At 45.4% G+C, this 23,230-nt stretch overlaps 1 protein-coding gene across 4 annotated transcripts in view; it reads right to left on the bottom strand.

Moving 5' to 3' along the window:
- Positions 1–5,827: 5,827 nt before the first annotated feature.
- LOC118366814 (mannosyl-oligosaccharide 1,2-alpha-mannosidase IB) overlaps positions 5,828–23,230 on the bottom strand; it is a 111,947-nt gene continuing 94,544 nt past the window's right edge. For all 4 annotated transcript variants that reach the window (XM_035749529.2, XM_035749530.2, XM_035749531.2 and 1 more), the window contains 5 exons: positions 18,378–18,493; positions 16,599–16,818; positions 14,527–14,699; positions 8,114–8,229; positions 5,828–7,867 (listed from right to left, as the gene is read on the bottom strand). In XM_035749529.2, the coding sequence (XP_035605422.1) occupies positions 7,735–7,867; positions 8,114–8,229; positions 14,527–14,699; positions 16,599–16,818; positions 18,378–18,493 (758 nt within the window). In that variant the 3' untranslated portion in view covers positions 5,828–7,734. The remainder of the gene's footprint in view (positions 7,868–8,113; positions 8,230–14,526; positions 14,700–16,598; positions 16,819–18,377; positions 18,494–23,230) is intronic.

The following is a 23,230-nucleotide window of genomic DNA, read 5'->3' as shown; positions in this document are numbered from 1 at the left end:
AGTATTCAGACCCCTTTACTTTTTCAATGTTTCAACCTGATTCTAAATGGATTAAATATATCTACACACAATACCCCATAATGACAAAGCAAAATCAGTTTTTTATGAATGTTTGCAAATTTATTACAAATAAAAACAGGAAATAACACATTTACATAATATTCAGACCCTTTACTCAGTACCTTGTTGAAGCACCTTTGGCAGCGATTACAGCCTTGAGTCTTCCTTGAGTCTTCTATGACGCTACAAGCTTGGCACACCTGCATTTTGGGAGTTTGTCCCATTGTTTTCTGCTGATCCTCTTAAGCTCTGTTAGGTTGGATGGGGAGCGTCGCTGCACAGCTATTTTCAGGTCTCTCCAAAGATGTTTGATCGTGTTCAAGTCCGGGCTCTGGCTGGGCCAATCAAGGACATTCAAATACTTTTTCCGAAGCCACTCCTGCGTTGTGTTGGCTGCGTGCTTAGGGTTTTTGTCCCGTTGGAAGGTGAACCTTCACCCCAGTCTGAGGTTCTGAGCGCTCTGGAGCAGGTTTTCATCAAGGATCTCTCTGTACTTTGCTCCGTTCATCTTTCCCTCGATCCTGACTAGTCTCCCAGTCCCTGCCACTGAAAAAGATCCCCACAACATGATGCTGCAAACACCATGCTTCACCGTAGGGATGGTGCCAGGTTTCCTCCAGATGTGATGCTTGGCATTCAGGCCAAAGAGTTCAATCTTGGTTTCATCAGACCAGAGAATCTTGTTTCTCATGGTCTGAGTCCTTTAGGTGCCTTTTTGCAAACTCCAAGCGGGCTGTCATGTGCCTTTTACTGAGGAGTGGCTTCCATCTGGCCACTCTACAATAAAGGCCTGATTGGTAAAGTGCTGCAGAGATGTCCTGGAAGGTTCTCCAATCTCCACAGAGGAACTCTAGAGCTCTGTCAGAGTGACCATTGGGTTCTTGGTCACCTCCCTGACCAAGGCCCTTCTTGGTGTCTTGGTGGTTCCAAACTTCTTCCATTTATGAATGATGGAGGCCACTGTGTTCTTGGGGACCCAACAATGCTGCAGGAATTTTTTGGTACCCTTCCCCAGATCTGTGCCTCGACACAATCCTGTCTTGGAGCTCTAAATCAAATAAACTTTTATTGGTCACATACACATGGTTAGCAGATGTTAATATATGTGTAGCAAAATGCTTGTGCTTCTAGTTCCAACATCATGTAATCTAACAATTCCACAACTACCTAATACACACAAATCTGAGGAATGGAATAAGAATATATACATATAAATATATGGATGAGCAATGACAGTGACATAGGCAAGATGCAATAGATGGTATAAAATACAGTATATACATATGAGTTGAGTAATGCAGGATATGTAAACATTATTAAAGTGGCCTTATTAAAGTGACTAGTGATCCATTTATTAAAGTGGCCAATGATTTCAAGTTTGTATGTAGGCAGCAGCCTCTCTGTGTTAGTGATGGCCTTCAGATTTAAAAATAGCTTCTGTCTCTCGGTCCCAGCTTTGATGAACCTGTGCTGACCTCACCTTCTGGATGGTAGCGGGGTGAACTGGCACTGGCTCGACTGGTTGTTTTCTTTGATGATCTTTTTGGCTTTCCTGTAACATCGGGTGCTGTAGGTGTCCTGAAGGGCAGGTAGTTTGCCCCCAGTGATGCATTGTGCAGACCGCACCACCTTCTGGGCGGTGCAGTTGTCATACCAGGTGGTGATGCAGCACAAAGGATGCTCTCAATTATGTATCTGTAAAAGTTTGTGAGGGTTTTAGGTGACCAGACAATTCCTTCGACCTCATGTCTTGGTTTTTGCTCTGACATGCACTGTCAACTGTGGGAACGTATTGTCGCAGCTGAATCAGAATTAGTTAGGTAACAAAGATAAATAAGATGTTTTATTTACATTCATAATATGCTTATGTGAGATACTTGTCATTAGAATGTCTCTTTTTGGACTATACTGTCGGCAGTTGCATTTTTCCTTTCTTCTCTAGGAAAAAGTCACTTGGGGCCCAGAGAGAGAGGAGAGGTCAGGCTTGTCTTTTACATGTCTGGTAATATGCAGAATATCAGAAAGGAAGAGGTCAGAATGGAACTTCCTCTTCATATGTGAATGTATCTGTTAAACCATGTGAAGGGATGATTAAGGGGGAAGCAATTATCTCTTGGCTCCACAACGTCTGTGTACAAGTCACTCCCCTCAGTGAGCTTGTCCAGGGGTGGGGTGTATTTGAGATGGGAGTATCGAAAGTTGACAATTGATATATGCCATTGGATGAGGTAATGTTTTGGTACTATGAAGTACCAAGAACGTGATTAGAACCTCATTTTAGAGGTCAAACTGAACGATAATTTATAGCTAATGCTATCTGGCTATGGCATACTCCTCTCTCAAGTGAAAGGCCCTTTGTGAAGTTCCTGAGATCTGTGGTTCGTCATGTGAGTTGAGAGGGGTGTATCCTGGCTATAAAAGATACTATGATTCTTTTGTAAGCACTCAGAATTGATCTGAGAGTCAAAGGGCTATGGTGAAGCTCATATAATTAAAGACGAAGTTGAAATATAACTCTGACTTGTGTGTGGTTTGTAAACTCTCCTCATTTAGTAATACAGGAAATTACCATGACATTATACAGACAGGTGTGCGTCTTTCCAAATCACATAATCAATTGAATTTACCATAGGTAGACACCAATCAAGTTGTAGAAACATCTCAAAGATGATCAATGGAAACAGGACGCACCTGAGCTCAGTTTCATGTTTCATAGCAAAGGGTCTGACTACTTATATAATGGTATTTCTATTTTAGTTTTTGTAAAATCTTTATTACCAAACATTTCTATAAACCTATTTTCACTTTGTCATTTTGGGGTATTGTGTGTAGATTGATGAGGGATTTTTAAATATTTTTTAGAATAAGGCTGTAAAGTAACAAAATGTGGAAAAAGGGAAGGGGTCTGAATACTTTACGAATGCACTGTACATGTAAAAGAAAAATCTAAATAAAAAAAATCATAAAAATCTATAGCCTAAGTGCTCGTTTAGCGAAACAATGTCAGCTTGCGAGATCAGGATGGTTAGTACGAGGCAAAAAAATCTACACATGAAACAAAAAAAAGCCTGCAGTTGCAAAATCTCACTTGTGTGAAAATAAGAGCAAGGGGTGAACTACTGTATGTATGATGTGAAGAGTGAAATAGGGTTGTTTGCTTGGGACAAGTCTATTTACCCATTCAGATCACTGTAACCTTGGCAGAGTCCCATTCTCGACAGACCTGTCCTGTTCCTCCACACACACACACACACTACCCCATGCTCCACTCCAGGGTGTGTGCAGATGAAGCAGCCTAGAGGAGCAGGACTGGACAACACAAATATTTCAAATAAACCTATGACATTTTGTGGAGAATCTGTTGGACTGATGTGGGAAAATAACCAGCAATAGAAATCAATGTCCAAATATTTTCACATGCTTTTTTATTACCCACATCCGACTCCTCCTTCTTCAGGAGCACATCAGTCCAACAGATCCTTCGAACATAATGGAAATGCTTTCCAGGAACAAAGACGAGGTGAATAGTTGATTTACTAATGTGTTTTGCTATGCTGTATTATTGCCAGTCCTTTCTGGCCATTTGTAAATGCAGTGATGTTACCGGTATGTCTGTAGTGGGTGCATCTCAACTTTAAGTGGCTTTGTTTCTTCTACTGGACAGGCGGAGGCGAAGCGACAGTTTAAAACGCCATAGTGCCTCCACCTGTCCTTTCAGATCAGTGCAGATGAAGAGTGGAAGGCATTTTAGACCATTGAGATGCAGCCTGTGTGTCTGAAGGTCCTAATCTGGAAACCGTCTGACATAAGGGTTCTCCTCAGGTCAGATAGATGTTAGGTGGTCAGGCCCTGCTCTGTCTATCCATCCTGGCCTGTCAGCCTGTCACTAAAACTGATAAGACTGATGAGGGGTGGATGAGAGCAGGAGAGTCCGCCATCCCGATCTGGACAGAGGCTGAACAAAATCATTGTAGGAAACATTACTGAACTGCTAAAATCACTAATCTGAACAGAAACGAACATCTACATTGGGACTATCTGCACTGACATTGTATGACTCAATTAAATAGTATAATCACTTGTCTTCCATCGACACCAGTTGTCATGACATCGGTCATGTCATGATTACTTAATCTAGGCTTTGAACAACAGGGGTGGTTGAGTGTAGTGGCGCCAAGCAGACATCCGTCAGAAAGCAGGAGGAAGAGAGGGGGCAGTGTGACATGCCGTGGTTTTGTAGGCAGAGGCTGCATGCCAGGGCTGTGAAATACCTGTTCCCTGTAACTGTAGGTCTTCCTACTAAGATAACGTGGAGAGCAGGACAAAAAGACTGGGGCAAAAAGGTCCCAGAACTCAACGTCCTCAGACAATACACTAAACGTGTAGAGATGATAAGATGATGTGTGCAGGAGTTCTCTTATAAAGAATTGAACTGTGGAACTGTAATTCCCTGGCGGCACCACGAGACAGAACACAAGTGTGCTCATCTTTTGGGACTGGAATTATAACACCAACCAGTGATCTCTGCAGAGCATCATATCAAAGTCTTGGTGTTGAACATCTGAAATAGGATGAATCTGTGAAATCAATGAAACCTTATTGTTAAGCCTTAGCTGTTGAATTGATGTTTTGTTAAGCAAGGCTGCCCCCTCAGGACAGGAGCTGAAAGAGAAGACGGCTTCACCTTCTATAAAGAGGTACAGTAAAAGAGGTGCTGAACACCACAAGCTAACACCTACATGTAAACCTCATTAGTTACGGGAACAGAATGAACAACAGGTAACAAACATCACCAATACACCGTTTTAGTTATTCTGTTCACTTTTCAGAACATCTTTATTGAATTTGTGTCTCATTTAAACATATTTACATGTCTTTATTTGTTCAGTAAAAATACAAATACAGAACACTTTTTTTCCTTCAAAATCAACATCCTCACGGCGACTGACAGCGCCAAAGGCCTGGGCTTCCTCCCCAGACAGAACGCAGTAATGTTAGAGAGCAAGGTGGGGGCAGGGGGGCGAACAGTGATACATATACTTCATAACGTTCTACACCAGTAGGCTGCTGCTACTGCCTCCACCACGAGACGGAGACACTGAGCTGGGGACAGGGGGAGGGATAGCTGGGGAGAAAGAGACAAATAGAACATTCTAGGGATATGAAGGAGTAGAAAGGGTGTAACAGAGTAAAAAGAGGCAGAGGAAAAAGGAATGGTGAGATGGTGGGACAGGTGGTACTCAGTTAACACATGAGAAATGAGTGACAGAAACCTACCAATTAGCTAAACAGAGACACACATTGTATGGCTTTATTGATTGGCAAGGTGAGTGGTTCTGTAATCAGCCCATCATCATCGTGTCTCTGCTATAGGGACAGCAGGGTGGCTCTGCTAGAGGGACAGCAGGGTGGCTCTGCTAGAGGGACAGCAGGGTGGCTCTGCTAGAGGGACAGCAGGGTGGCTCTGCTAGAGGGACAGCAGGGTGGCTCTGCTAGAGGGACAGCAGGGTGGCTCTGCTAGAGGGACAACAGGGTGGCTCTGCTAGAGGGACAACAGGGTGGCTCTGCTAGAGGGACAACAGGGTGGCTCTGCTAGAGGGACAACAGGGTGGCTCTGCTACAGCAGGGTGGCTCTGCTAGAGGGACAGCAGGGTGGCTCTGCTAGAGGGACAACAGGGTGGCTCTGCTAGAGGGACAACAGGGTGGCTCTGCTAGAGGGACAACAGGGTGGCTCTGCTAGAGGGACAGGGTGGGTGCTAGAGGACAGCAGGGTGGCTCTGCTAGAGGGACAACAGGGTGGCTCTGCTAGAGGGACAACAGGGTGGCTCTGCTAGAGGGACAACAGGGTGGCTCTGCTAGAGGGACAACAGGGTGGCTCTGCTAGAGGGACAACAGGGTGGCTCTGCTAGAGGGACAACAGGGTGGCTCTGCTAGAGGGACAGCAGGGTGGCTCTGCTAGAGGGACAGCAGGGTGGCTCTGCTAGAGGGATAGCAGGGTGGCTCTGCTAGAGGGATAGCAGGGTGGCTCTGCTAGAGGGACAACAGGGTGGCTTTATAGAGAAGGAACTAGTGTATGAATAACTTTTTGTAAAAAAAATATAATGAAAAAGCACAGTATTGGTGAAAGGCATCACATAGTAACACTTGATAAGGCTTTAAATAAATGTATAGGTCCAACAAAAATGTTTTTTCTTTCAGGGTACCCTTCTATTTCCTAGTGTTACCTTCAGCCCCCTAAACCATTCCCCTCCCCTCCACATCCACACACCAATCACAGATTCATTACTGAACGCAGCAGACTTCCTTGCGTTCCATCTGCTGTTGCAGAAACCACATTCATACAAAACTCAATAGATCCATTTAGAACACACAAGTCCATAGAGAATGAATGGCATAACATTCAACATACACTCATTGCACAGGTGACTGAGGCCAAGTCCTAATTTGCGAGTGGTGATTAGGATAAGAAGAAGAAACAGTTTGGGTAGAATCCTATCAGCAGGGTGAGGAGTTGTTCCTGAAGAGTAACAACTCCAGGCCCAACCCATCAGTGGCAGTGCAACACTATGGGTCCATGTTAAAGACACAGGGATTATAAATGGAGGGCTTTGTGTCTTCAGCTCCGACAGTGGTGTAACTCTTTTCCCTCTTAGTAATACAAACAACAAAGTGCATAACAATTTATCTATAGGGGCCATTTAATCAGCAGACAGAAAACACTACCAAAACAAGCCTTGTCCCAATCTGCCTGTGGAGTGGTAGTGATTTATGGAAAAGACAGGAACGGAAGTTTACCAGGCTAGAAAGGCGTGATTGGAGAAGTGAAGAATGACAAGAAAAAGAAGATGGAGGGAGTTGGAATGGTGTGGTAAGACGAGGTAGAGATACAGCATCGGTTGAATAGCAGCAACAACATGAGGCCAGGTTAAGCTACGTCAGCTGCTAATCATAAGAGGTGGAAGGAGAGGGCGATACAGAGGGAGAGAGAGAGTGACAGAAAGAGCAGAAAGTATACAGAAACGGCAGAATGTAGCATAGAGAATGATATTGAAAATAGTTCCATATCCCCGGTCCACTTTTCAAAGGTTCCAGAAGGGTAGGCATGAAGCCGTTGCTCCCATCCACAAAGTGACACTGATACAGTTCCAGGTCAAAGTTCAGAGTAAGACAGTGAACAGGAAATGGCAGAAGGACTAGGACGGTCGTGTCCCCGCCAATCAGCATCCAGGACACAAAATGACACAAGAAAACAAACCCCATAGATCCCAGTCTTCGGTTTGACTGTCAGTCTGTCGGTCTGTCTGAAACATACACATCCCTTCAGAGGAAGGTCCATCTGTCTGTTTGTTCTGACACTGTCTTGCTCCTGTGTGCGTCCATTAAGAGACAGTTTGGCCAAAACAAATCAAGTTTCCTGATTGTGGCTCTGTGTTTCAACAAAAAAGTAACGACGAATAGGAGGACTTCCCAGCCAATCACAAAAGTCGAACGCACCCTCCATCCTGACGAAAAGCATAGAGAGCTATAGAAAGAGTACGAGCCAGAGAATGAAAGGAGAGCGAGTGAGAAAGGCTATTGTTTCAGTGACCTCCACTCTGCAGTGGTCTGAGCGCTCTCCTTCTGCAGTCTGTAGCAGTGAGAGAGAGAGATGGAGGCAGGCAGGGCCACTGGTCTCTACCGCTGGGCCTGGCTCCCTGGGAGGGTGAGGTTGGCCAGGTGCAGTACCGGCAGGGGGTGGGCCTCCGTGTTGAACACCCAGCTCTCCAAAGGCATCAGGTCATCACTGGAGAACAACAGGTACAGATACCTGGAGAAGAGAGAAGGAGGGAAAGAGAAGGGAGAGCAGACAATATTCAGCTGCTACATTCTGTTCATCAGTGCTGTAGTAGTATTTGTGAACAAAAACAAGCAGAGCGACCAGCAGGGGGGAGCAGAGCACACAGTTCCAGTGCATTCTGGGGGCTGCCAGGACATCCCCATTTCATACCAACTGGATGTGAATGAACAGAATACAGAGGAGCAGTAAAGGAGCAGCAAATGGAGGAAGACTTACTTGAGCGTCTCGGCCAGGAAGAAGCTCTGCTGGACATCGTCGTAGGTTGGGTTGGACGAGTAGACGTCCTTGACCCCAGAGAACCCACCGCTGACCCTGCAGTACTTATCAATGGCCTGGAGGGGGAGACCGAGAGCAGCACTTAATTACCACACATTTACATCGCAGTCACTTACATCGCAGTCACTTACATCGCAGTCACTTACATCGCAGTCACTTACATCGCAGTCACTTACATCGCAGTCACTTACATCGCAGTCACTTACATCGCAGTCACTTACATCGCAGTCACTTACATCGCAGTCACTTACATCGCAGTCATTTACAATTTAGTCAGGAGATGGGTAGACTCTTATCCCATTAAAACACTGTGTTTAAGGGTTGGAGGAGACATTCTAGACATCACCACTCTAGTCTAAACTGGGTATGTGATGAATAACATTTGATTTCAAATCGCTTTGTTTTAATTGAGATTTTAAAGAAATGCCTGTGTCTGTGACCTCAGTCAACGCGCTAGAGCTGTGATTTTACAAGGCACAGAGTATTTATTTTTCTGAAGTGTCCAGACAGAGTTAATCAGTTGTCTTTTTAAAAATCAGGTGTAATTCAAGGAAGACAGAGGAAGAGAGGAAAGGAGAGAGCGTAAGAGGAGAGGAAAGGAGAGAGCATGTAAGACAGAGGAAGAGAGGAAAGAAGAGAGCGTAAGAGGAGAGGAAAGGAGAGAGCGTAAGAGGAGAGGAAAGGAGAGAGCATGTAAGACAGAGGAAGAGAGGAAAGGAGAGAGCGTAAGAGGAGAGGAAAGGAGAGAGCATGTAAGACAGAGGAAGAGAGGAAAGAAGAGAGCGTAAGAGGAGAGGAAAGGAGAGAGCGTAAGAGGAGAGGAAAGGAGAGAGCATGTAAGACAGAGGAAGAGAGGAAAGGAGAGAGCGTAAGAGGAGAGGAAAGGAGAGAGCATGTAAGACAGAGGAAGAGAGGAAAGAAGAGAGCGTAAGAGGAGAGGAAAGGAGAGAGCGTAAGAGGAGAGGAAAGGAGAGAGCATGTAAGACAGAGGAAGAGAGGAAAGGAGAGAGCGTAAGAGGAGAGGAAAGGAGAGAGCATGTAAGACAGAGGAAGAGAGGAAAGAAGAGAGCGTAAGAGGAGAGGAAAGGAGAGAGCATGTAAGACAGAGGAAGAGAGGAAAAAAGAGAGCGTAAGAGGAGAGGAAAGGAGAGCGTAAGAGGAGAGGAAAGGAGAGAGCATGTAAGACAGAGGAAGAGAGGAAAGGAGAGAGCGTAAGAGGAGAGGAAAGGAGAGAGCATGTAAGACAGAGGAAGAGAGGAAAGAAGAGAGCGTAAGAGGAGAGGAAAGGAGAGCGTAAGAGGAGAGGAAAGGAGAGCGTAAGAGGAGAGGAAAGGAGAGACCATGTAAGACAGAGGAAGAGAGGAAAGAAGAGAGCGTAAGAGGAGAGGAAAGGAGAGAGCGTAAGAGGAGAGGAAAGGAGAGAGCATGTAAGACAGAGGAAGAGAGGAAAGGAAAAAGAGAGCGTAAGAGGAGAGGAAAGGAGAGCGTAAGAGGAGAGGAAAGGAGAGAGCATGTAAGACAGAGGAAGAGAGGAAAGGAGAGAGGAAGAGAGGAAAGAAGAGAGCGTAAGAGGAGAGGAAAGGAGAGAGCATGTAAGACAGAGGAAGAGAGGAAAGAAGAGAGCGTAAGAGGAGAGGAAAGGAGAGAGCATGTAAGACAGAGGAAGAGAGGAAAAAAGAGAGCGTAAGAGGAGAGGAAAGGAGAGCGTAAGAGGAGAGGAAAGGAGAGAGCATGTAAGACAGAGGAAGAGAGGAAAGGAGAGAGCGTAAGAGGAGAGGAAAGGAGAGAGCATGTAAGACAGAGGAAGAGAGGAAAGAAGAGAGCGTAAGAGGAGAGGAAAGGAGAGCGTAAGAGGAGAGGAAAGGAGAGCGTAAGAGGAGAGGAAAGGAGAGCGTAAGAGGAGAGGAAAGGAGAGCGTAAGAGGAGAGGAAAGGAGAGACCATGTAAGACAGAGGAAGAGAGGAAAGAAGAGAGCGTAAGAGGAGAGGAAAGGAGAGAGCGTAAGAGGAGAGGAAAGGAGAGAGCATGTAAGACAGAGGAAGAGAGGAAAGAAGAGAGCATAAGAGGAGAGGAAAGAGCATGTAAGACAGAGGAAGAGAGGAAAGAAGAGAGCGTAAGAGGAGAGGAAAGGAGAGAGCATGTAAGACAGAGGAAGAGAGGAAAGAAGAGAGCGTAAGAGGAGAGGAAAGGAGAGCGTAAGAGGAGAGGAAAGGAGAGAGCATGTAAGACAGAGGAAGAGAGGAAAGAAGAGAGCGTAAGAGGAGAGGAAAGGAGAGCGTAAGAGGAGAGGAAAGGAGAGAGCATGTAAGACAGAGGAAGAGAGGAAAGGAGAGAGCATGTAAGACAGAGGAAGAGAGGAAAGAAGAGAGCGTAAGAGGAGAGGAAAGGAGAGAGCATGTAAGACAGAGGAAGAGAGGAAAGAAGAGAGCGTAAGAGGGGAGGAGAGGAGAGCGTAAGAGGGGAGGAGAGGAGAGCGTAAGAGGGGAGGAGAGGAGAGCGTAAGAGGGGAGGAGAGGAGAGCGTAAGAGGGGAGGAGAGGAGAGCGTAAGAGGGGAGGAGAGGAGAGCGTAAGAGGGGAGGAGAGGAGAGAGCATGTAAGACAGAGGAAGAGAGGAAAGAAGAGAGCGTAAGAGGAGAGGAAAGGAGAGCGTAAGAGGAGAGGAAAGGAGAAGAGCATGTAAGACAGAGGAAGAGGAGAAGAAAGGAGAGCGTAAGAGGAGAAGAAAGGAGAGCATGTAAGACAGAGGAAGAGAGGAAAGAAGAGAGCGTAAGGAGGAGAGGAAAGGAGAGCGTAAGAGGAGAGGAAAGGAGAGAGCATTTAAGACAGAGGAAGAGAGGAAAGAAGAGAGCGTAAGAGGAGAGGAAAGGAGAAGAGCATGTGAGACAGAGGAAGAGGAGAAGAAAGGAGAGCGTAAGAGGAGAAGAAAGGAGAGCATGTAAGACAGAGGAAGAGAGGAAAGAAGAGAGCGTAAGAGGAGAGGAAAGGAGAAGAGCATGTAAGACAGAGGAAGAGGAGAAGAAAGGAGAGCGTAAGAGGAGAAGAAAGGAGAGAGCATGTAAGAGGGGAGGAGAGGAGAGAGCGTAAGAGGGGAGGAGAGGAGAGAGCATGTAAGACAGAGGAAGAGAGGAAAGGAGAAAGCGTAAGAGGAGAGGAAAGGAGAGCGTAAGAGGAGAGGAAAGGAGAGAGCATGTAAGAGGGGAGGAGAGGAGAGAGCGTAAGAGGGGAGGAGAGGAGAGAGCATGTAAGACAGAGGAAGAGAGGAAAGGAGAAAGCGTAAGAGGGGAGGAGAGGAGAGCGTAAGAGGGGAGGAGAGGAGAGCGTAAGAGGGGAGGAGAGGAGAGCGTAAGAGGGGAGGAGAGGAGAGCGTAAGAGGGGAGGAGAGGAGAGCGTAAGAGGGGAGGAGAGGAGAGCGTAAGAGGAGAGGAAAGGAGAGAGCATGTAAGACAGAGGAAGAAAGGAAAGAAGAGAGCGTAAGAGGAGAGGAAAGGAGAAGAGCATGTAAGACAGAGGAAGAGGAGAAGAAAGGAGAGCGTAAGAGGAGAAGAAAGGAGAGGATGTAAGACGGAGGAAGAGAGGAAAGAAGAGAGCGTAAGAGGAGAGGAAAGGAGAGCGTAAGAGGAGAGGAAAGGAGAGAGCATGTAAGACAGAGGAAGAGGAGAAGAAAGGAGAACATGTAAGACAGAGGAAGAGAGGAAAGAAGAGAGCGTAAGAGGAGAGGAGAGCGTAAGAGGAGAGGAAAGGAGAGAGCATGTAAGACAGAGGAAGAGAAGAAAGGAGAACATGTAAGACAGAGGAAGAGAGGAAAGGAGAGAGCGTAAGAGGGGAGGAGAGGAGAGCGTAAGAGGGGAGGAGAGGAGAGCGTAAGAGGAGAGGAGAGTAGAGAGCGTAAGAGGGGAGGAGAGGAGAGCGTAAGAGGGGAGGAGAGGAGAGCGTAAGAGGAGAGGAGAGGAGAGAGCGTAAGAGGGGAGGAGAGGAGAGCGTAAGAGGGGAGGAGAGGAGAGCGTAAGAGGGGAGGAGAGGAGAGCGTAAGAGGGGAGGAGAGGAGAGCGTAAGAGGGGAGGAGAGGAAAGTAGAGAGAAAGAGGGGAGGAGAGGAACGGAGAGAGAAAGAGGGGAGGAGAGGAACGGAGAGAGAAAGAGGGGAGGAGAGGAACGGAGAGAGAAAGAGGGGAGGAGAGGAAAGGAGAGAGAGCGTAAGAGGGGAGGAAAGGAGAGAGAGCGTAAGAGGAAAGGAAAGGAGAGAGAGCGTAAGAGGAAAGGAGAGAGAGCGTAAGAGGAAAGGAAAGGAGAGAGAGCGTAAGAGGAAAGGAAAGGAGAGAGAGCGTAAGAGGAAAGGAAAGGAGAGAGAGCGTAAGAGGAAAGGAAAGGAGAGAGAGCGTAAGAGGAAAGGAAAGGAGAGAGAGCGTAAGAGAGGAAAGGAGAGAGAGCGTAAGAGAGGAAAGGAGAGAGAGCGTAAGAGAGGAAAGGAGAGAGAGCGTAAGAGAGGAAAGGAGAGAGAGCGTAAGAGAGGAAAGGAGAGAGAGCGTAAGAGAGGAAAGGAGAGAGAGCGTAAGAGAGGACAGGAGAGAGAGCGTAAGAGAGGACAGGAGAGAGAGCGTAAGAGAGCGTAAGAGAGGACAGAGCGTAAGAGAGGACAGAGCGTAAGAGAGGACAGAGCGTAAGAGAGGACAGAGCGTAAGAGAGGACAGAGCGTAAGAGAGGACAGAGCGTAAGAGAGGACAGAGCGTAAGAGAGGACAGAGCGTAAGAGAGGACAGGAGAGAGCGTAAGAGAGGACAGGAGAGAGCGTAAGAGAGGACAGGAGAGAGAGAGAGAAAGAGAGGAAAGGAGAGAGAAAGAGAGGAAAGGAGAGAGAGCGTAAGAGAGGAAAGGAGAGAGAGCGTAAGAGAGGAAAGGAGAGAGAGCGTAAGAGAGGAAAGGAGAGAGAGCGTAAGAGAGGAAAGGAGAGAGAGAGCGTAAGAGAGGAAAGGAGAGAGAGAGCGTAAGAGAGGAAAGGAGAGAGAGCGTAAGAGAGGAAAGGAGAGAGAGCGTAAGAGAGAAAAGGAGAGAGAGCGTAAGAGAGAAAAGGAGAGAGAGCGTAAGAGAGAAAAGGAGAGAGAGCGTAAGAGAGAAAAGGAGAGAGAGCGTAAGAGAAAAGGAGAGAGAGCGTAAGAGAGAAAAGGAGAGAGCGTAAGAGAGAAAAGGAGAGAGCGTAAGAGAGAAAAGGAGAGAGCGTTAGAGGAAAGGAGAGAGCGTTAGAGGAAAGGAGAGAGCCTGAGAGAGCATGAGAGAGTAGAGGAGGAAAGGAGAGAGCGTAGGAGGAAATGAGAGGAAATGAGAGAGCGTAAGAGAGAGAAAAGGAGAGATTAAGAGGAGAGAGAGCGTAAGAGGAGGAGGAGGAACGGAGAGAGGAGAGGAAAGGAGAGAGCATAGGAGAGAGGAGGAGAGGAAAGGAGAGAGTGTAAGAGAGAGGACGAAAGGAGAGAGCAAGTGGAGAGGAAAGGAGAGAGTAGGAGGAAAGGAAAGAGCGTAAGAGCAGATAAAAGGAGAGAGCATAAGAGGAGAGGAAAGGAGAGCGTAAGAGGAAAGGAGAGAGCGTAAGAGGAAAGGAGAGAGCGTAAGAGGAAAGGAGAGAGCGTAAGAGGAAAGGAGAGCGTAAGAGGAAAGGAGAGAGCGTAAGAGGAAAGGAGAGAGCGTAAGAGGAAAGGAGAGAGCGTAAGAGAGGAGAGGAAAGGAAAGGAGAGAGATGTGCATGGTGCACAGGAGCAGTCGAGGTTAGAACAAAGAAGAGAACTCCCTGATCTCCACTCAGTCACTCAGGCTGAGGGAGGCTGCATTCAGACCCACATCAGCTCTTAAGAGCACCAACACAAACACACAGGAACAGATCGAGAGAGCGGAAAAAGGAGAGGAGATAAGTGAGGAGGGGGGAGAGGGAGAGGAGAATAGAGCAACAGAGGGAGATAAGACAGGTGAATGGTGGCGAGAAGGAGAGGAGTGATTGAGTGAAAAATGAGAGCTGAGTGATTGAGTGGTTGACGAGGATGAAGAGAAAGCAGAAGTAGAAGAGTGTTTCACTTTGACCTTTGAAAATAAAAGAAAGAGGACTATAACTGGAGAGAAAAAAATGAGAAAATTGAGTTCTCAAGTAGCATTAGTAGTCTGTTGTGTGTTGATACTCTGATCCGCCCTCTTTTTTTAAGTTACAAAGGGTCCATGCACTTATCCAATTCTTTCAGATGTACACTGGTGCAGAGAAGGTACTGCTAGGGGTCAGGAGGTGATAGGGGATTGGGCATGATGGATAAGTAAAAGCATAAGGGAAATATCATAGTAGTAATAGTAATAGTTTGGAGTGATTTTCCAGTGGCTCACCTGTGCTGCTTCCCAGCCCCACTGCCTGTACTTGGGGTCGTGGGTGAACCTCCACATGTACCAGTAGGTCTCGATGACCTCTGGCCTCAGGATGTAGTACTTCTCATTTTGACGAACTGCCACTGCCTCCAGACCACTGTCAAACTTAAAGGCCTCTGGACCCAGCTTCAACACTACAGAGAGAGGGAGGGATATTCAATAACCATTGATTTTCCTGGTTTAGCATAAGAACACAACATACTTCCTGCCAATTAAACATTTAGAGTAATAGGAGCAGATTTCAGTGATCAAGTAGTAGCCAGGAGACTTATGACAGATTTGTTCTGCACGCCTTGTCACTGTGGATGGGAAGCAGAGACCACTGGATTCAGGTTGCAAAGGGTCGGAAACTTTCCAGAAATGTTGGAAATTCATAAAAAAATCCTACAATGTGATTTTCTGGATTTTTTCTCTCTCGTTTTGTCTGTCATAGTTGAAGTGTACCTATGATGACAATTACAGGCCTCTCATCTTTTTAAGTGGGAGAACTTGCACAATTGGTGGCTGACTAAATACTTTTTTGCCCCACTGTATGTGAAGGGTCATCAAGCTATCGCAGCAATCTACCTCACCAAGCAAAGTGAGAAGAATAAGAGCACCACATTGAAGCTTCCCAGCAACACCCATTGGGGTGGTGTTGTCACCATGTTTGACATCTCCTGGAGGGAAAGGAGTCTCTCCAAGAAATGGCCATATCACAGTCTGCCGATATAGACAGCCCAATCAAGAGGATCCTCCTGGATGAAGTACTTTGGGAGAGAGGGTAAGCAGCCTGAAACCTATAGCAGTAAGCATTGTACGGATTGAGGGAGACAATGCCATCCTGTCTGCTATTCAGACTCTGCTTGCCCACTTCACTGTTGCTCCAAGCAGTTCTGAAATGCAACAAAAAGTGTGAAGACTTCTGCCTGAAGCCCATACATGCCGCAGCATACATGTTGGACCCCAAGTATGCTGGCAAGAGCATCCTGTCTGGTGCAGAGAACAACAAGGCCTATGGTATCATAACTACCGTGTCTCGCCACCTTGGCCTGGATGAGAGCGAGGTTCTTGGCAGTCTGGCAAAGTACACTTCCAAGCAAGGACTTTGGGATGGAGATAAAATATGACAGTCGTGCCAACATATCTCATCAGCCACCTGGTGGAAGGGACTTTGTGGATCTGAGAATCTTTCCCCTGTTGCCTACATCATCCTCCAAATCCCACCAACATCAGCCGCCTCAGAGCGCAACTGGTCCTTGTTTGGGAACACACACACCAAAGCACAACAGGCTGACCAGAACAAGGGTTAAAACATTGGTGGCCATTCAGGCAAATTTGAGGCTTTTTGAGCCTGACAGCAAGCTATTCTCAACAAGGTTGGAAAGTGACTGAAGATGAGGCTGATGTTCAAGAGGTGGACATTGAGGACGTCCAGGGAGAAGACATGGAAGCCTGAGAGGAAGACAACCAAAGCTTTAGTTTCTAGACTATCATTTTACAGATGCATATTGAAAACGTTTCTCAGAGACGCGATGGATCATTCAATATTCCCTTTCTTTTGTTGTTCAGTGAAATCATCCCATGTGAAGAGTCAACTCATTTAATTAAAGTTCAATTCCAAACTAATTTATTTATTTATTTCTATTGGAAGGATTTAATAAATTTGCAATTATGTCTACTTAAGATAAGGTAAAAGGTTTGTTTGTCTCCATTTGATATGGTAAATATACCCAATGTAAAAAAACATCTACATTTAAGTGGTATTAATATTAATTTGCATATATTTTTGTTAATTCCCACGGAAAGTTTCCACCTCTGAATATTCCCCAAAATGTGCAACCCTACGCTGGATGAAAGTACAAAACATCATCAGTCAAACCTTACTTCCAGGAAGTTCAGCCAGTTCCAATGGTAACCTCACTTAAAAAAACAACACATTATCCTAAGCTCACACTAAATCTGACTCAACATCAGGGAACAACTCAAATCCATCGTACCAAGACCACTCCAAGTTACCATTTATACCTAAACTATGTTTAGATGTGTCTCACCGGTGCGGTCGTAGGACTCGTGGCAGGTGTGTGCGATCTCAGCCCCCAGCTGTAGGTAGTGTCCAGCCTTGTCGTCAGGCGAGCCATCGGCCCCCAGAGCGAACATTCCACCGGCAAAGCACGTCAGGTGACCCATCTTCCTCTCCAGGTGGCCGTTCTTCCACTCTCCGATGAACGTCAGGCCGCCGTTGGACTTACGGATCAGGTGACGCTCGATGGCCTGGAGGGGGGGTCGGGAAAGGGTGTGGGTGGTGGTATGAGAGCAAGGTGCGTGTTTAGGGAGGAGGGTGTGTGGGTGGTGATGGTAGAAGGGGTAGGTGTGTGTATGAAGCAGAGAGAGATAAAGGACAGGTACTTTTTGTTCCTGTTCCCGCCACTGTGCCAGGGACTATGTTGTCTAAGTGTCCTCAGATCCAGTCCTTGAGAGCAGCAGCAGAATCTGCTGTTCTCCTCTCCCTGACAGCAACTGTACCTGATCAATCAACATCAATAACTGGCCATAAAGTCCAGGCATCTGCTTACTGTTAACTAAATCACACACTGAATAAAAGGCAAACATGGAACTCAGTTGACCCTGCAGTTAACTTCTCTGGGAATAGTGGGACGCTAGCGTCCTACCTCGACAACAGCCAGTGAAATTGCAGGGCGCCAAATTCAAACAGAAATCTCATAATTAAAATTCCTCAAACATACAAGTATTATACACCATTTTAAAGATAAACTTATTTTTAATCCAAACACAGTGTCTGATTTCAAAAAGGCTTTACCGCGAAAGCACACCATGCGATTATGTTAGGACAAAGCCTAGGCACAAAAAATACATTTTCAAGCCAAGGAGAGGACTCACAAAAATCAGAAATAGCTATTAAATTAATCACTTACCTTTGATGATCTTCATCTGGTGGCACTCCCAGGACTCCCTGTTACACAATAAATGTTTGTTTTGTTCAATAAAGTCCCTCTTTGTCCAAATACCTCCGTTTTGTTCGCACGTTTAGTTCAGTAATCCAAAGGCACAAAGCGCGCTCAAAACATCCAGACAAAAAGTCAAAAAAGTTCCATTAAAGTTCGTAGAAACATGTCAAACGATGTTTCTAATCAATCCTTAGGATCTTTTTATCATAAATATTCAATAATATTTCAACCGGACAATACCGTTTTCATGAGAAAGGAAAGAACGAACGGCGCGCTCACGGCCACACGCGATAAACAACTCTTAGCTTTCAGCAGAGCCACTTACTCTGAGTGGTCTTATTCTCTCCCCTTTCACAATAGAAGCCTGAAACAAGTTCTAAAGACTGTTGACATCTACTGGAAGCCTTAGAAAGTGCAATCTGACCCCACAGACACTGGATAGGCATTCACTTGAAACTTTAGAATTCCCACTTCCTGGTTGGATTTTTCTCAAGTTTTCACCTGCCATATGAGTTGTTATACTCACAGACATTATTTTAACAGTTTTGGAAACTTTAGAGTGTTTTCTATCCAAATCTACCAATGCACATCCTATCTTCTGGGCCTGAGTAACAGGCAGTTTACTCTGGGCACGCTTTTCATCCAAACTTCCCAATGCTGCCCCCTCTCCCAATGAAGTTAAAGGAGTTGAGGAACAATCCTAACTATCTGGCCTGAAGGATATAGAGCAAGGGAGTTGCTATTTCAGGGAAGGCTAGATGGAGTTGAAACACAGCTGTGTGTTTGCCAATCAAAGCCATCTCTATGGAGACCAGGTAAGGGAAGCCAGTCTCCATGGAGACCAGATAAAGGTGTGGTGCGTACCTCGATAGCGTCGTCGTAGGTCTTGCGTGCCTCTGTGTCAGTCTTGTCTGACATGAGCCAGGCCTTCAGCAGGTACTCATAGAAACTGTCCCCCAGACCGCCAACTGATGTATGGTCTACAGGGGGAGGGGCGGAGAGAGAGAAGAACAAGAGAGGGAGGGACGGGAGAAAGATAAGTGTTTGGGGAAAGGGACAAAGCAAGGGAGAGCGAGAGAGAAAGAAGAAAAGATGGAGGTAGTCAGAGGGACAAAAAGATAATTATTCATTGGATGATGTTTTCTTCAAAACTCCAACCAGAGCCAACACTATTCTTCAGTAGGGGTTTTAAGTTACAGCAACAAAACAGCTATGGAGATTATTTCCCCGTTTTACAGTATGATGGCAGAGACTAGATGATTTGGGTTGTTTACTTTCTCCCTGATGTACTACTTAAAGACACCCGTGTCGTAGTAAAAATGTATTCAGACTTTCTAGCTGGCCTAAAAAAGGGACACATTACAGTGAGCAGGAGAATGTGCCAAATCTCACTCAGCAAGAGGACACAGATGGGTAGGCACACACACCCAAGCATATACACACGCGCATATACACACACACACACCCCACCACATGCATGCATGCACCCACACAGTCTATCTCCCTTAATCTATCACAGACTACCCTGAGCCATGATTCTGCAGTATTAAACAATGTCGTAGTTTCAGTATTAGAGCCAAGACACTCAAAGAGTACAGTGTTCTCCATGAGGCAAGACTATGTTAACCTCTTGAAACTAGGGGGCACTATTTTTAATTTTTGGAAAAATAACATTCCCAAAGTAAACTGCCTATTTTTCAGGACCAGATGCTAGAATATGCATATAATTGACAGCTTAGGATAGAAAACACTCTTAAGTTTCCAAAACTGTAAAAATATTGTCTGTGAGTATAACAGAACTGATATTGCAGGCAGAATCCTGAGAAAAATCCAATCAGGAAGTGACTCTTATTTTGAAACCCCTGTCTTTCTATGCATTGCCCATGGAAAGGGATATCAACCAGATTCCTTTTTCTGTGGCTTCCTTAAGCTTCAGTTGTTAGCCATGAGGTACTTAAAAGAAAATTCAACCCAAAAATGATCCATTTGTTTCATTAGTCCATTGTTGACATGGTCCCAAAATGTTTTTGTTGTCAGTATTCAAGTTAAGACATGTAACTTTCAAAACAAATAAAAATCCTCCCCATATGATGGAAAACGCAGCATCACATCATACAGGGATGATTTCTGTATTTTGAAAGATAAATAACTTGAAAGTATATTTTGGTATTTGTTTCAAGTCCCTCCCTGCTGGCTAACAACTGAAGTAAAACAGAGTCAGGCATCAAGGGGAGATCACAGTACTCTGAGTGTCATGGCTCTGCTACTGGCACCTGCTACCATACCCCATTCAAAGGCACTTCAATCTTTTGTCTTGCCCATTTACCCTCTGAATGGCACAATCCACGCATTAATTGTCCCGAGGCATAAAAATGCTTCTTTAACCTATCTCCTCCTAGTCATCTACACAGATTGGATTTTAACAAGTGGCATCAATAAGGGAGCATAGCTTTCACGTGATCAGTCTGTCATGGAAAGATTCCTAATATTTTGTATACGCTGTACATACATCTATATACAGTTGAAGTCAGACGTTTACATACACTTAGGTTGGAGTCATGAAAACTCGTTTTTCAACCACTCCACAAATTTCTTGTTAACCTCTCTGGTACAAGTGGGACGCTAGCTTCCCACCTCGACAAGAGCCAGTGAAATTGCAGAGCACCAAATTCAAATACAGTAATACTCACTATAAAAATGTAGAAAAAATACAAGTATTTTACATAGGTTTAAAGATTAACTTCTTGTGAATCCAACCACGGTGTATGTAAACTTCAACTGTAAATAGTAAAGTACAGATACCTTAAACTATTTTAGTACTTTTACACCACTGGCCCAGAGGAGAGCGAGAGAAGAGCTGAAGAGACTCAGACAAAGTAAAATATGTTTTTTGATGCAAATAGCAGTGGGGGATTGGTGTGCTCCTGGCAAAATGAAGAGAACAGGGAATTTGCAATGAATAATTAATTCTCATACGGAGGGTCAGAGATCGAGAGAAAAAGAGAGAAATGCCAAATGCAAGCAACCTTGGAAAGAGGTATAGTATACACTGTAGAGGGCACAGTGTGTTTGTGTGCGTGCAAGTGCATATGTGTAACCCAGGGTTTCACCAAACTAGAACATTTCCTCTTGGTTCAAAGAACCGGGACTACGTCAGTAACCTCCGGTAACCGCTAGAGGAGGTTGTAATAAACAGAGCGGTTTCTGTTTTTCTTCCTACAAATGTGGCTCTCTTTTAAATGGTTTAAGCTCCAAATAATTAGGATCCCGTCACTGAAAGATAAGACTCAGGAACACGTTTGTTTCTCTACCATGCCCATAAACCATGAGAACCGAGTGGACAAGACCATCAATTATGTTATTTTCTACACAGATCATTCAACATTATTGTCTGATGATCTTCTGAGCTTCCCAATACCTTTCTGATGCATTTCAGTCACATCAAATCATATGGTCTAAAGATTGAAACACTGTCAAAAACTCAAATTTAAAAGTAATAATAATAATAATAATAATAATAATATATGCCATTTAGCTGACGCTTTTATCCAAAGCGACTTACAGTCATGTGTGCATACATTCTACGTATGGGTGGTCCCGGGAAACGAACCCACTATCCCGGCGTTACAAGCGCCATGCTCTACCAACTGAGCCACAGAAGGACCATGTAAACATCGGCCGTTGATTACGCTTTTTTTTTTAAAACATGGGTGGTGTCACAAAAACATTTTTTTGGGGTCGTGGCTCTAAACTTTTAGGGACCCCTAGTGTAACCATACATTTGTGGGTGCTTGAACAAGTATATTTGTGAGGGAGATTAGTGGGTTGCGTACACTAGCGCATGGGGTTTTCAAACTGGGGTCAACAGATATATTGCAAGGGATCCAAGTGTTTGAATATACAGTGGGGCAAAAAAAAAAGTATTTAGTCAGCAACCAATTGTGCAAGTTCTCCCACTTAAAAAGATGAGAGAGGTCTGTAATTTTCATCATAGGTACACTTCAACTATGACAGACTAAATCAGAAAAAACAATCCAGAAAATCACATTGTAGGATTTTTAATGGATTTATTTGCAAATTATGGTGGAAAATAAGTATTTGGTCATCTACAAACAAGCAAGATTTCTGGCTCTCACAGACCTGTAACTTCTTCTTTAAGAGGCTCCTCTGTCCTCCACTTGTTACCTATATTAATGGAACCTGTTTGAACTGGTTATCAGTATAAAAGACACCTGTCCACAATCTCAAACAGTCACACTCCAAACTCCACTATGGCCAAGACCAAAGAACTTTCAAAGGACACCAGAAACAAAATTGTAGACCTGCATCAGGCTGCGAAGACTGAATCTGCAATAGGTAAGCAGCTTGATTTGAAGAAATCAACTGTGGGAGCAATTATTAGGAAATGGAAGACATACAAGAAGACCACTGATAATCTCCCTCGATTTGGGGCTCCATGCAAGATCTCACCCCGTGGGGTCAAAATGATCACAAGAACGGTGAGCAAAAATCCTAGAACCACACGGGGGGACCTAGTGAATGACCTGCAGAAAGCTGGGACCAAAGTAACAAAGCCTACCATCAGTAACACACTACGCCGCCAGGGACTCAAATTCTGCAGTGCCAGACGTGTCCCCCTGCTTAAGCCAGTACATGTCCAAGCCCGTCTGAAGTTTGCCAGAGAGCATTTGGATGATCCAGAAGAAGATTGGGAGAATGTCATCTGGTCAGATGAAACCAAAATAGAACTTTTTGGTAAAAACTCAACTCGTCGTGTTTGGAGGACAAAGAATGCCGAGTTACATCCAAAGAACACTATACCTACTGTGAAGCATGGGGGTGGAAACATCATGCTTTGGGGCTGTTTTTCTGCAACGGGACCAGGACAACTGATCCGTGTAAAGGAAAGAATGAATGGGGCCATGTATCGTGAGATTTTGAGTGAAAACCTCCTTCCATCAGCAAGGGCATTGAAGATGAAACGTGGCTGGGTCTTTCAGCATGACAATGATCCCAAACACACCGCCAGGGCAACGAAGGAGTGGCTTCGTAAGAAGCATTTCAAGGTCCTGGAGTGGCCTAGTCAGTCTCCAGATCTCAACCCCATAGAAAATCTTTGGAGGGAGTTGAACGTCCGTGTTACCCAGCAACAGCCCCAAAACATCACTGCTCTAGAGGAGATCTGCATGGAGGAATGGGCCAAAATACCAGCAACAGTGTGTGAAAACCTTGTGAAGACTTACAGAAAACATTTGACCTCTGTCAATCTCAGTCCGATGACGCTGTGACACATCGCCCCCAGACCATGACAGACACTCCACCTACAAATCGTTCCCGCTCCAGAGTACAGACCTCGTTGTAAAGCTCATTCCTTCGACGATAAATTTGAATCCGACCATTACCCCTGGTGAGACATAACCGCGACTCGTCAGTGAAGAGCACATTTTGCCAGTCCTGTCTGGTCCAGTGACAGTGGGTTTGTGCCCATAGGCGAAATTGTTGCAGGTGATGTCTGGTGAGGACCTGCCTTACAACAGGCCTACAAGCCCTCAGTCCAGCCTCTCTCAGCCTATTGCGGACAGTGTGAGCTCTGATGGAGTGATTGTGCGTTCCTGGTGTTCCTGGTGTAACTCGGGCAGTTGTTGCCATCCTGTACCTGCCCTGCAGGTATGATGTTCGGATGTACCGATCCTGTGCAGGTATTGTTACTAGTGGTC

This window comes from Oncorhynchus keta, chromosome 34 (assembly GCF_023373465.1).
Source record: "Oncorhynchus keta strain PuntledgeMale-10-30-2019 chromosome 34, Oket_V2, whole genome shotgun sequence".
Classification (NCBI taxonomy): Eukaryota; Metazoa; Chordata; class Actinopteri; order Salmoniformes; family Salmonidae; genus Oncorhynchus; species Oncorhynchus keta.
Note: the sequence above shows the minus strand (reverse complement) of the source record. Positions and strands in the feature narration are given on the sequence as shown.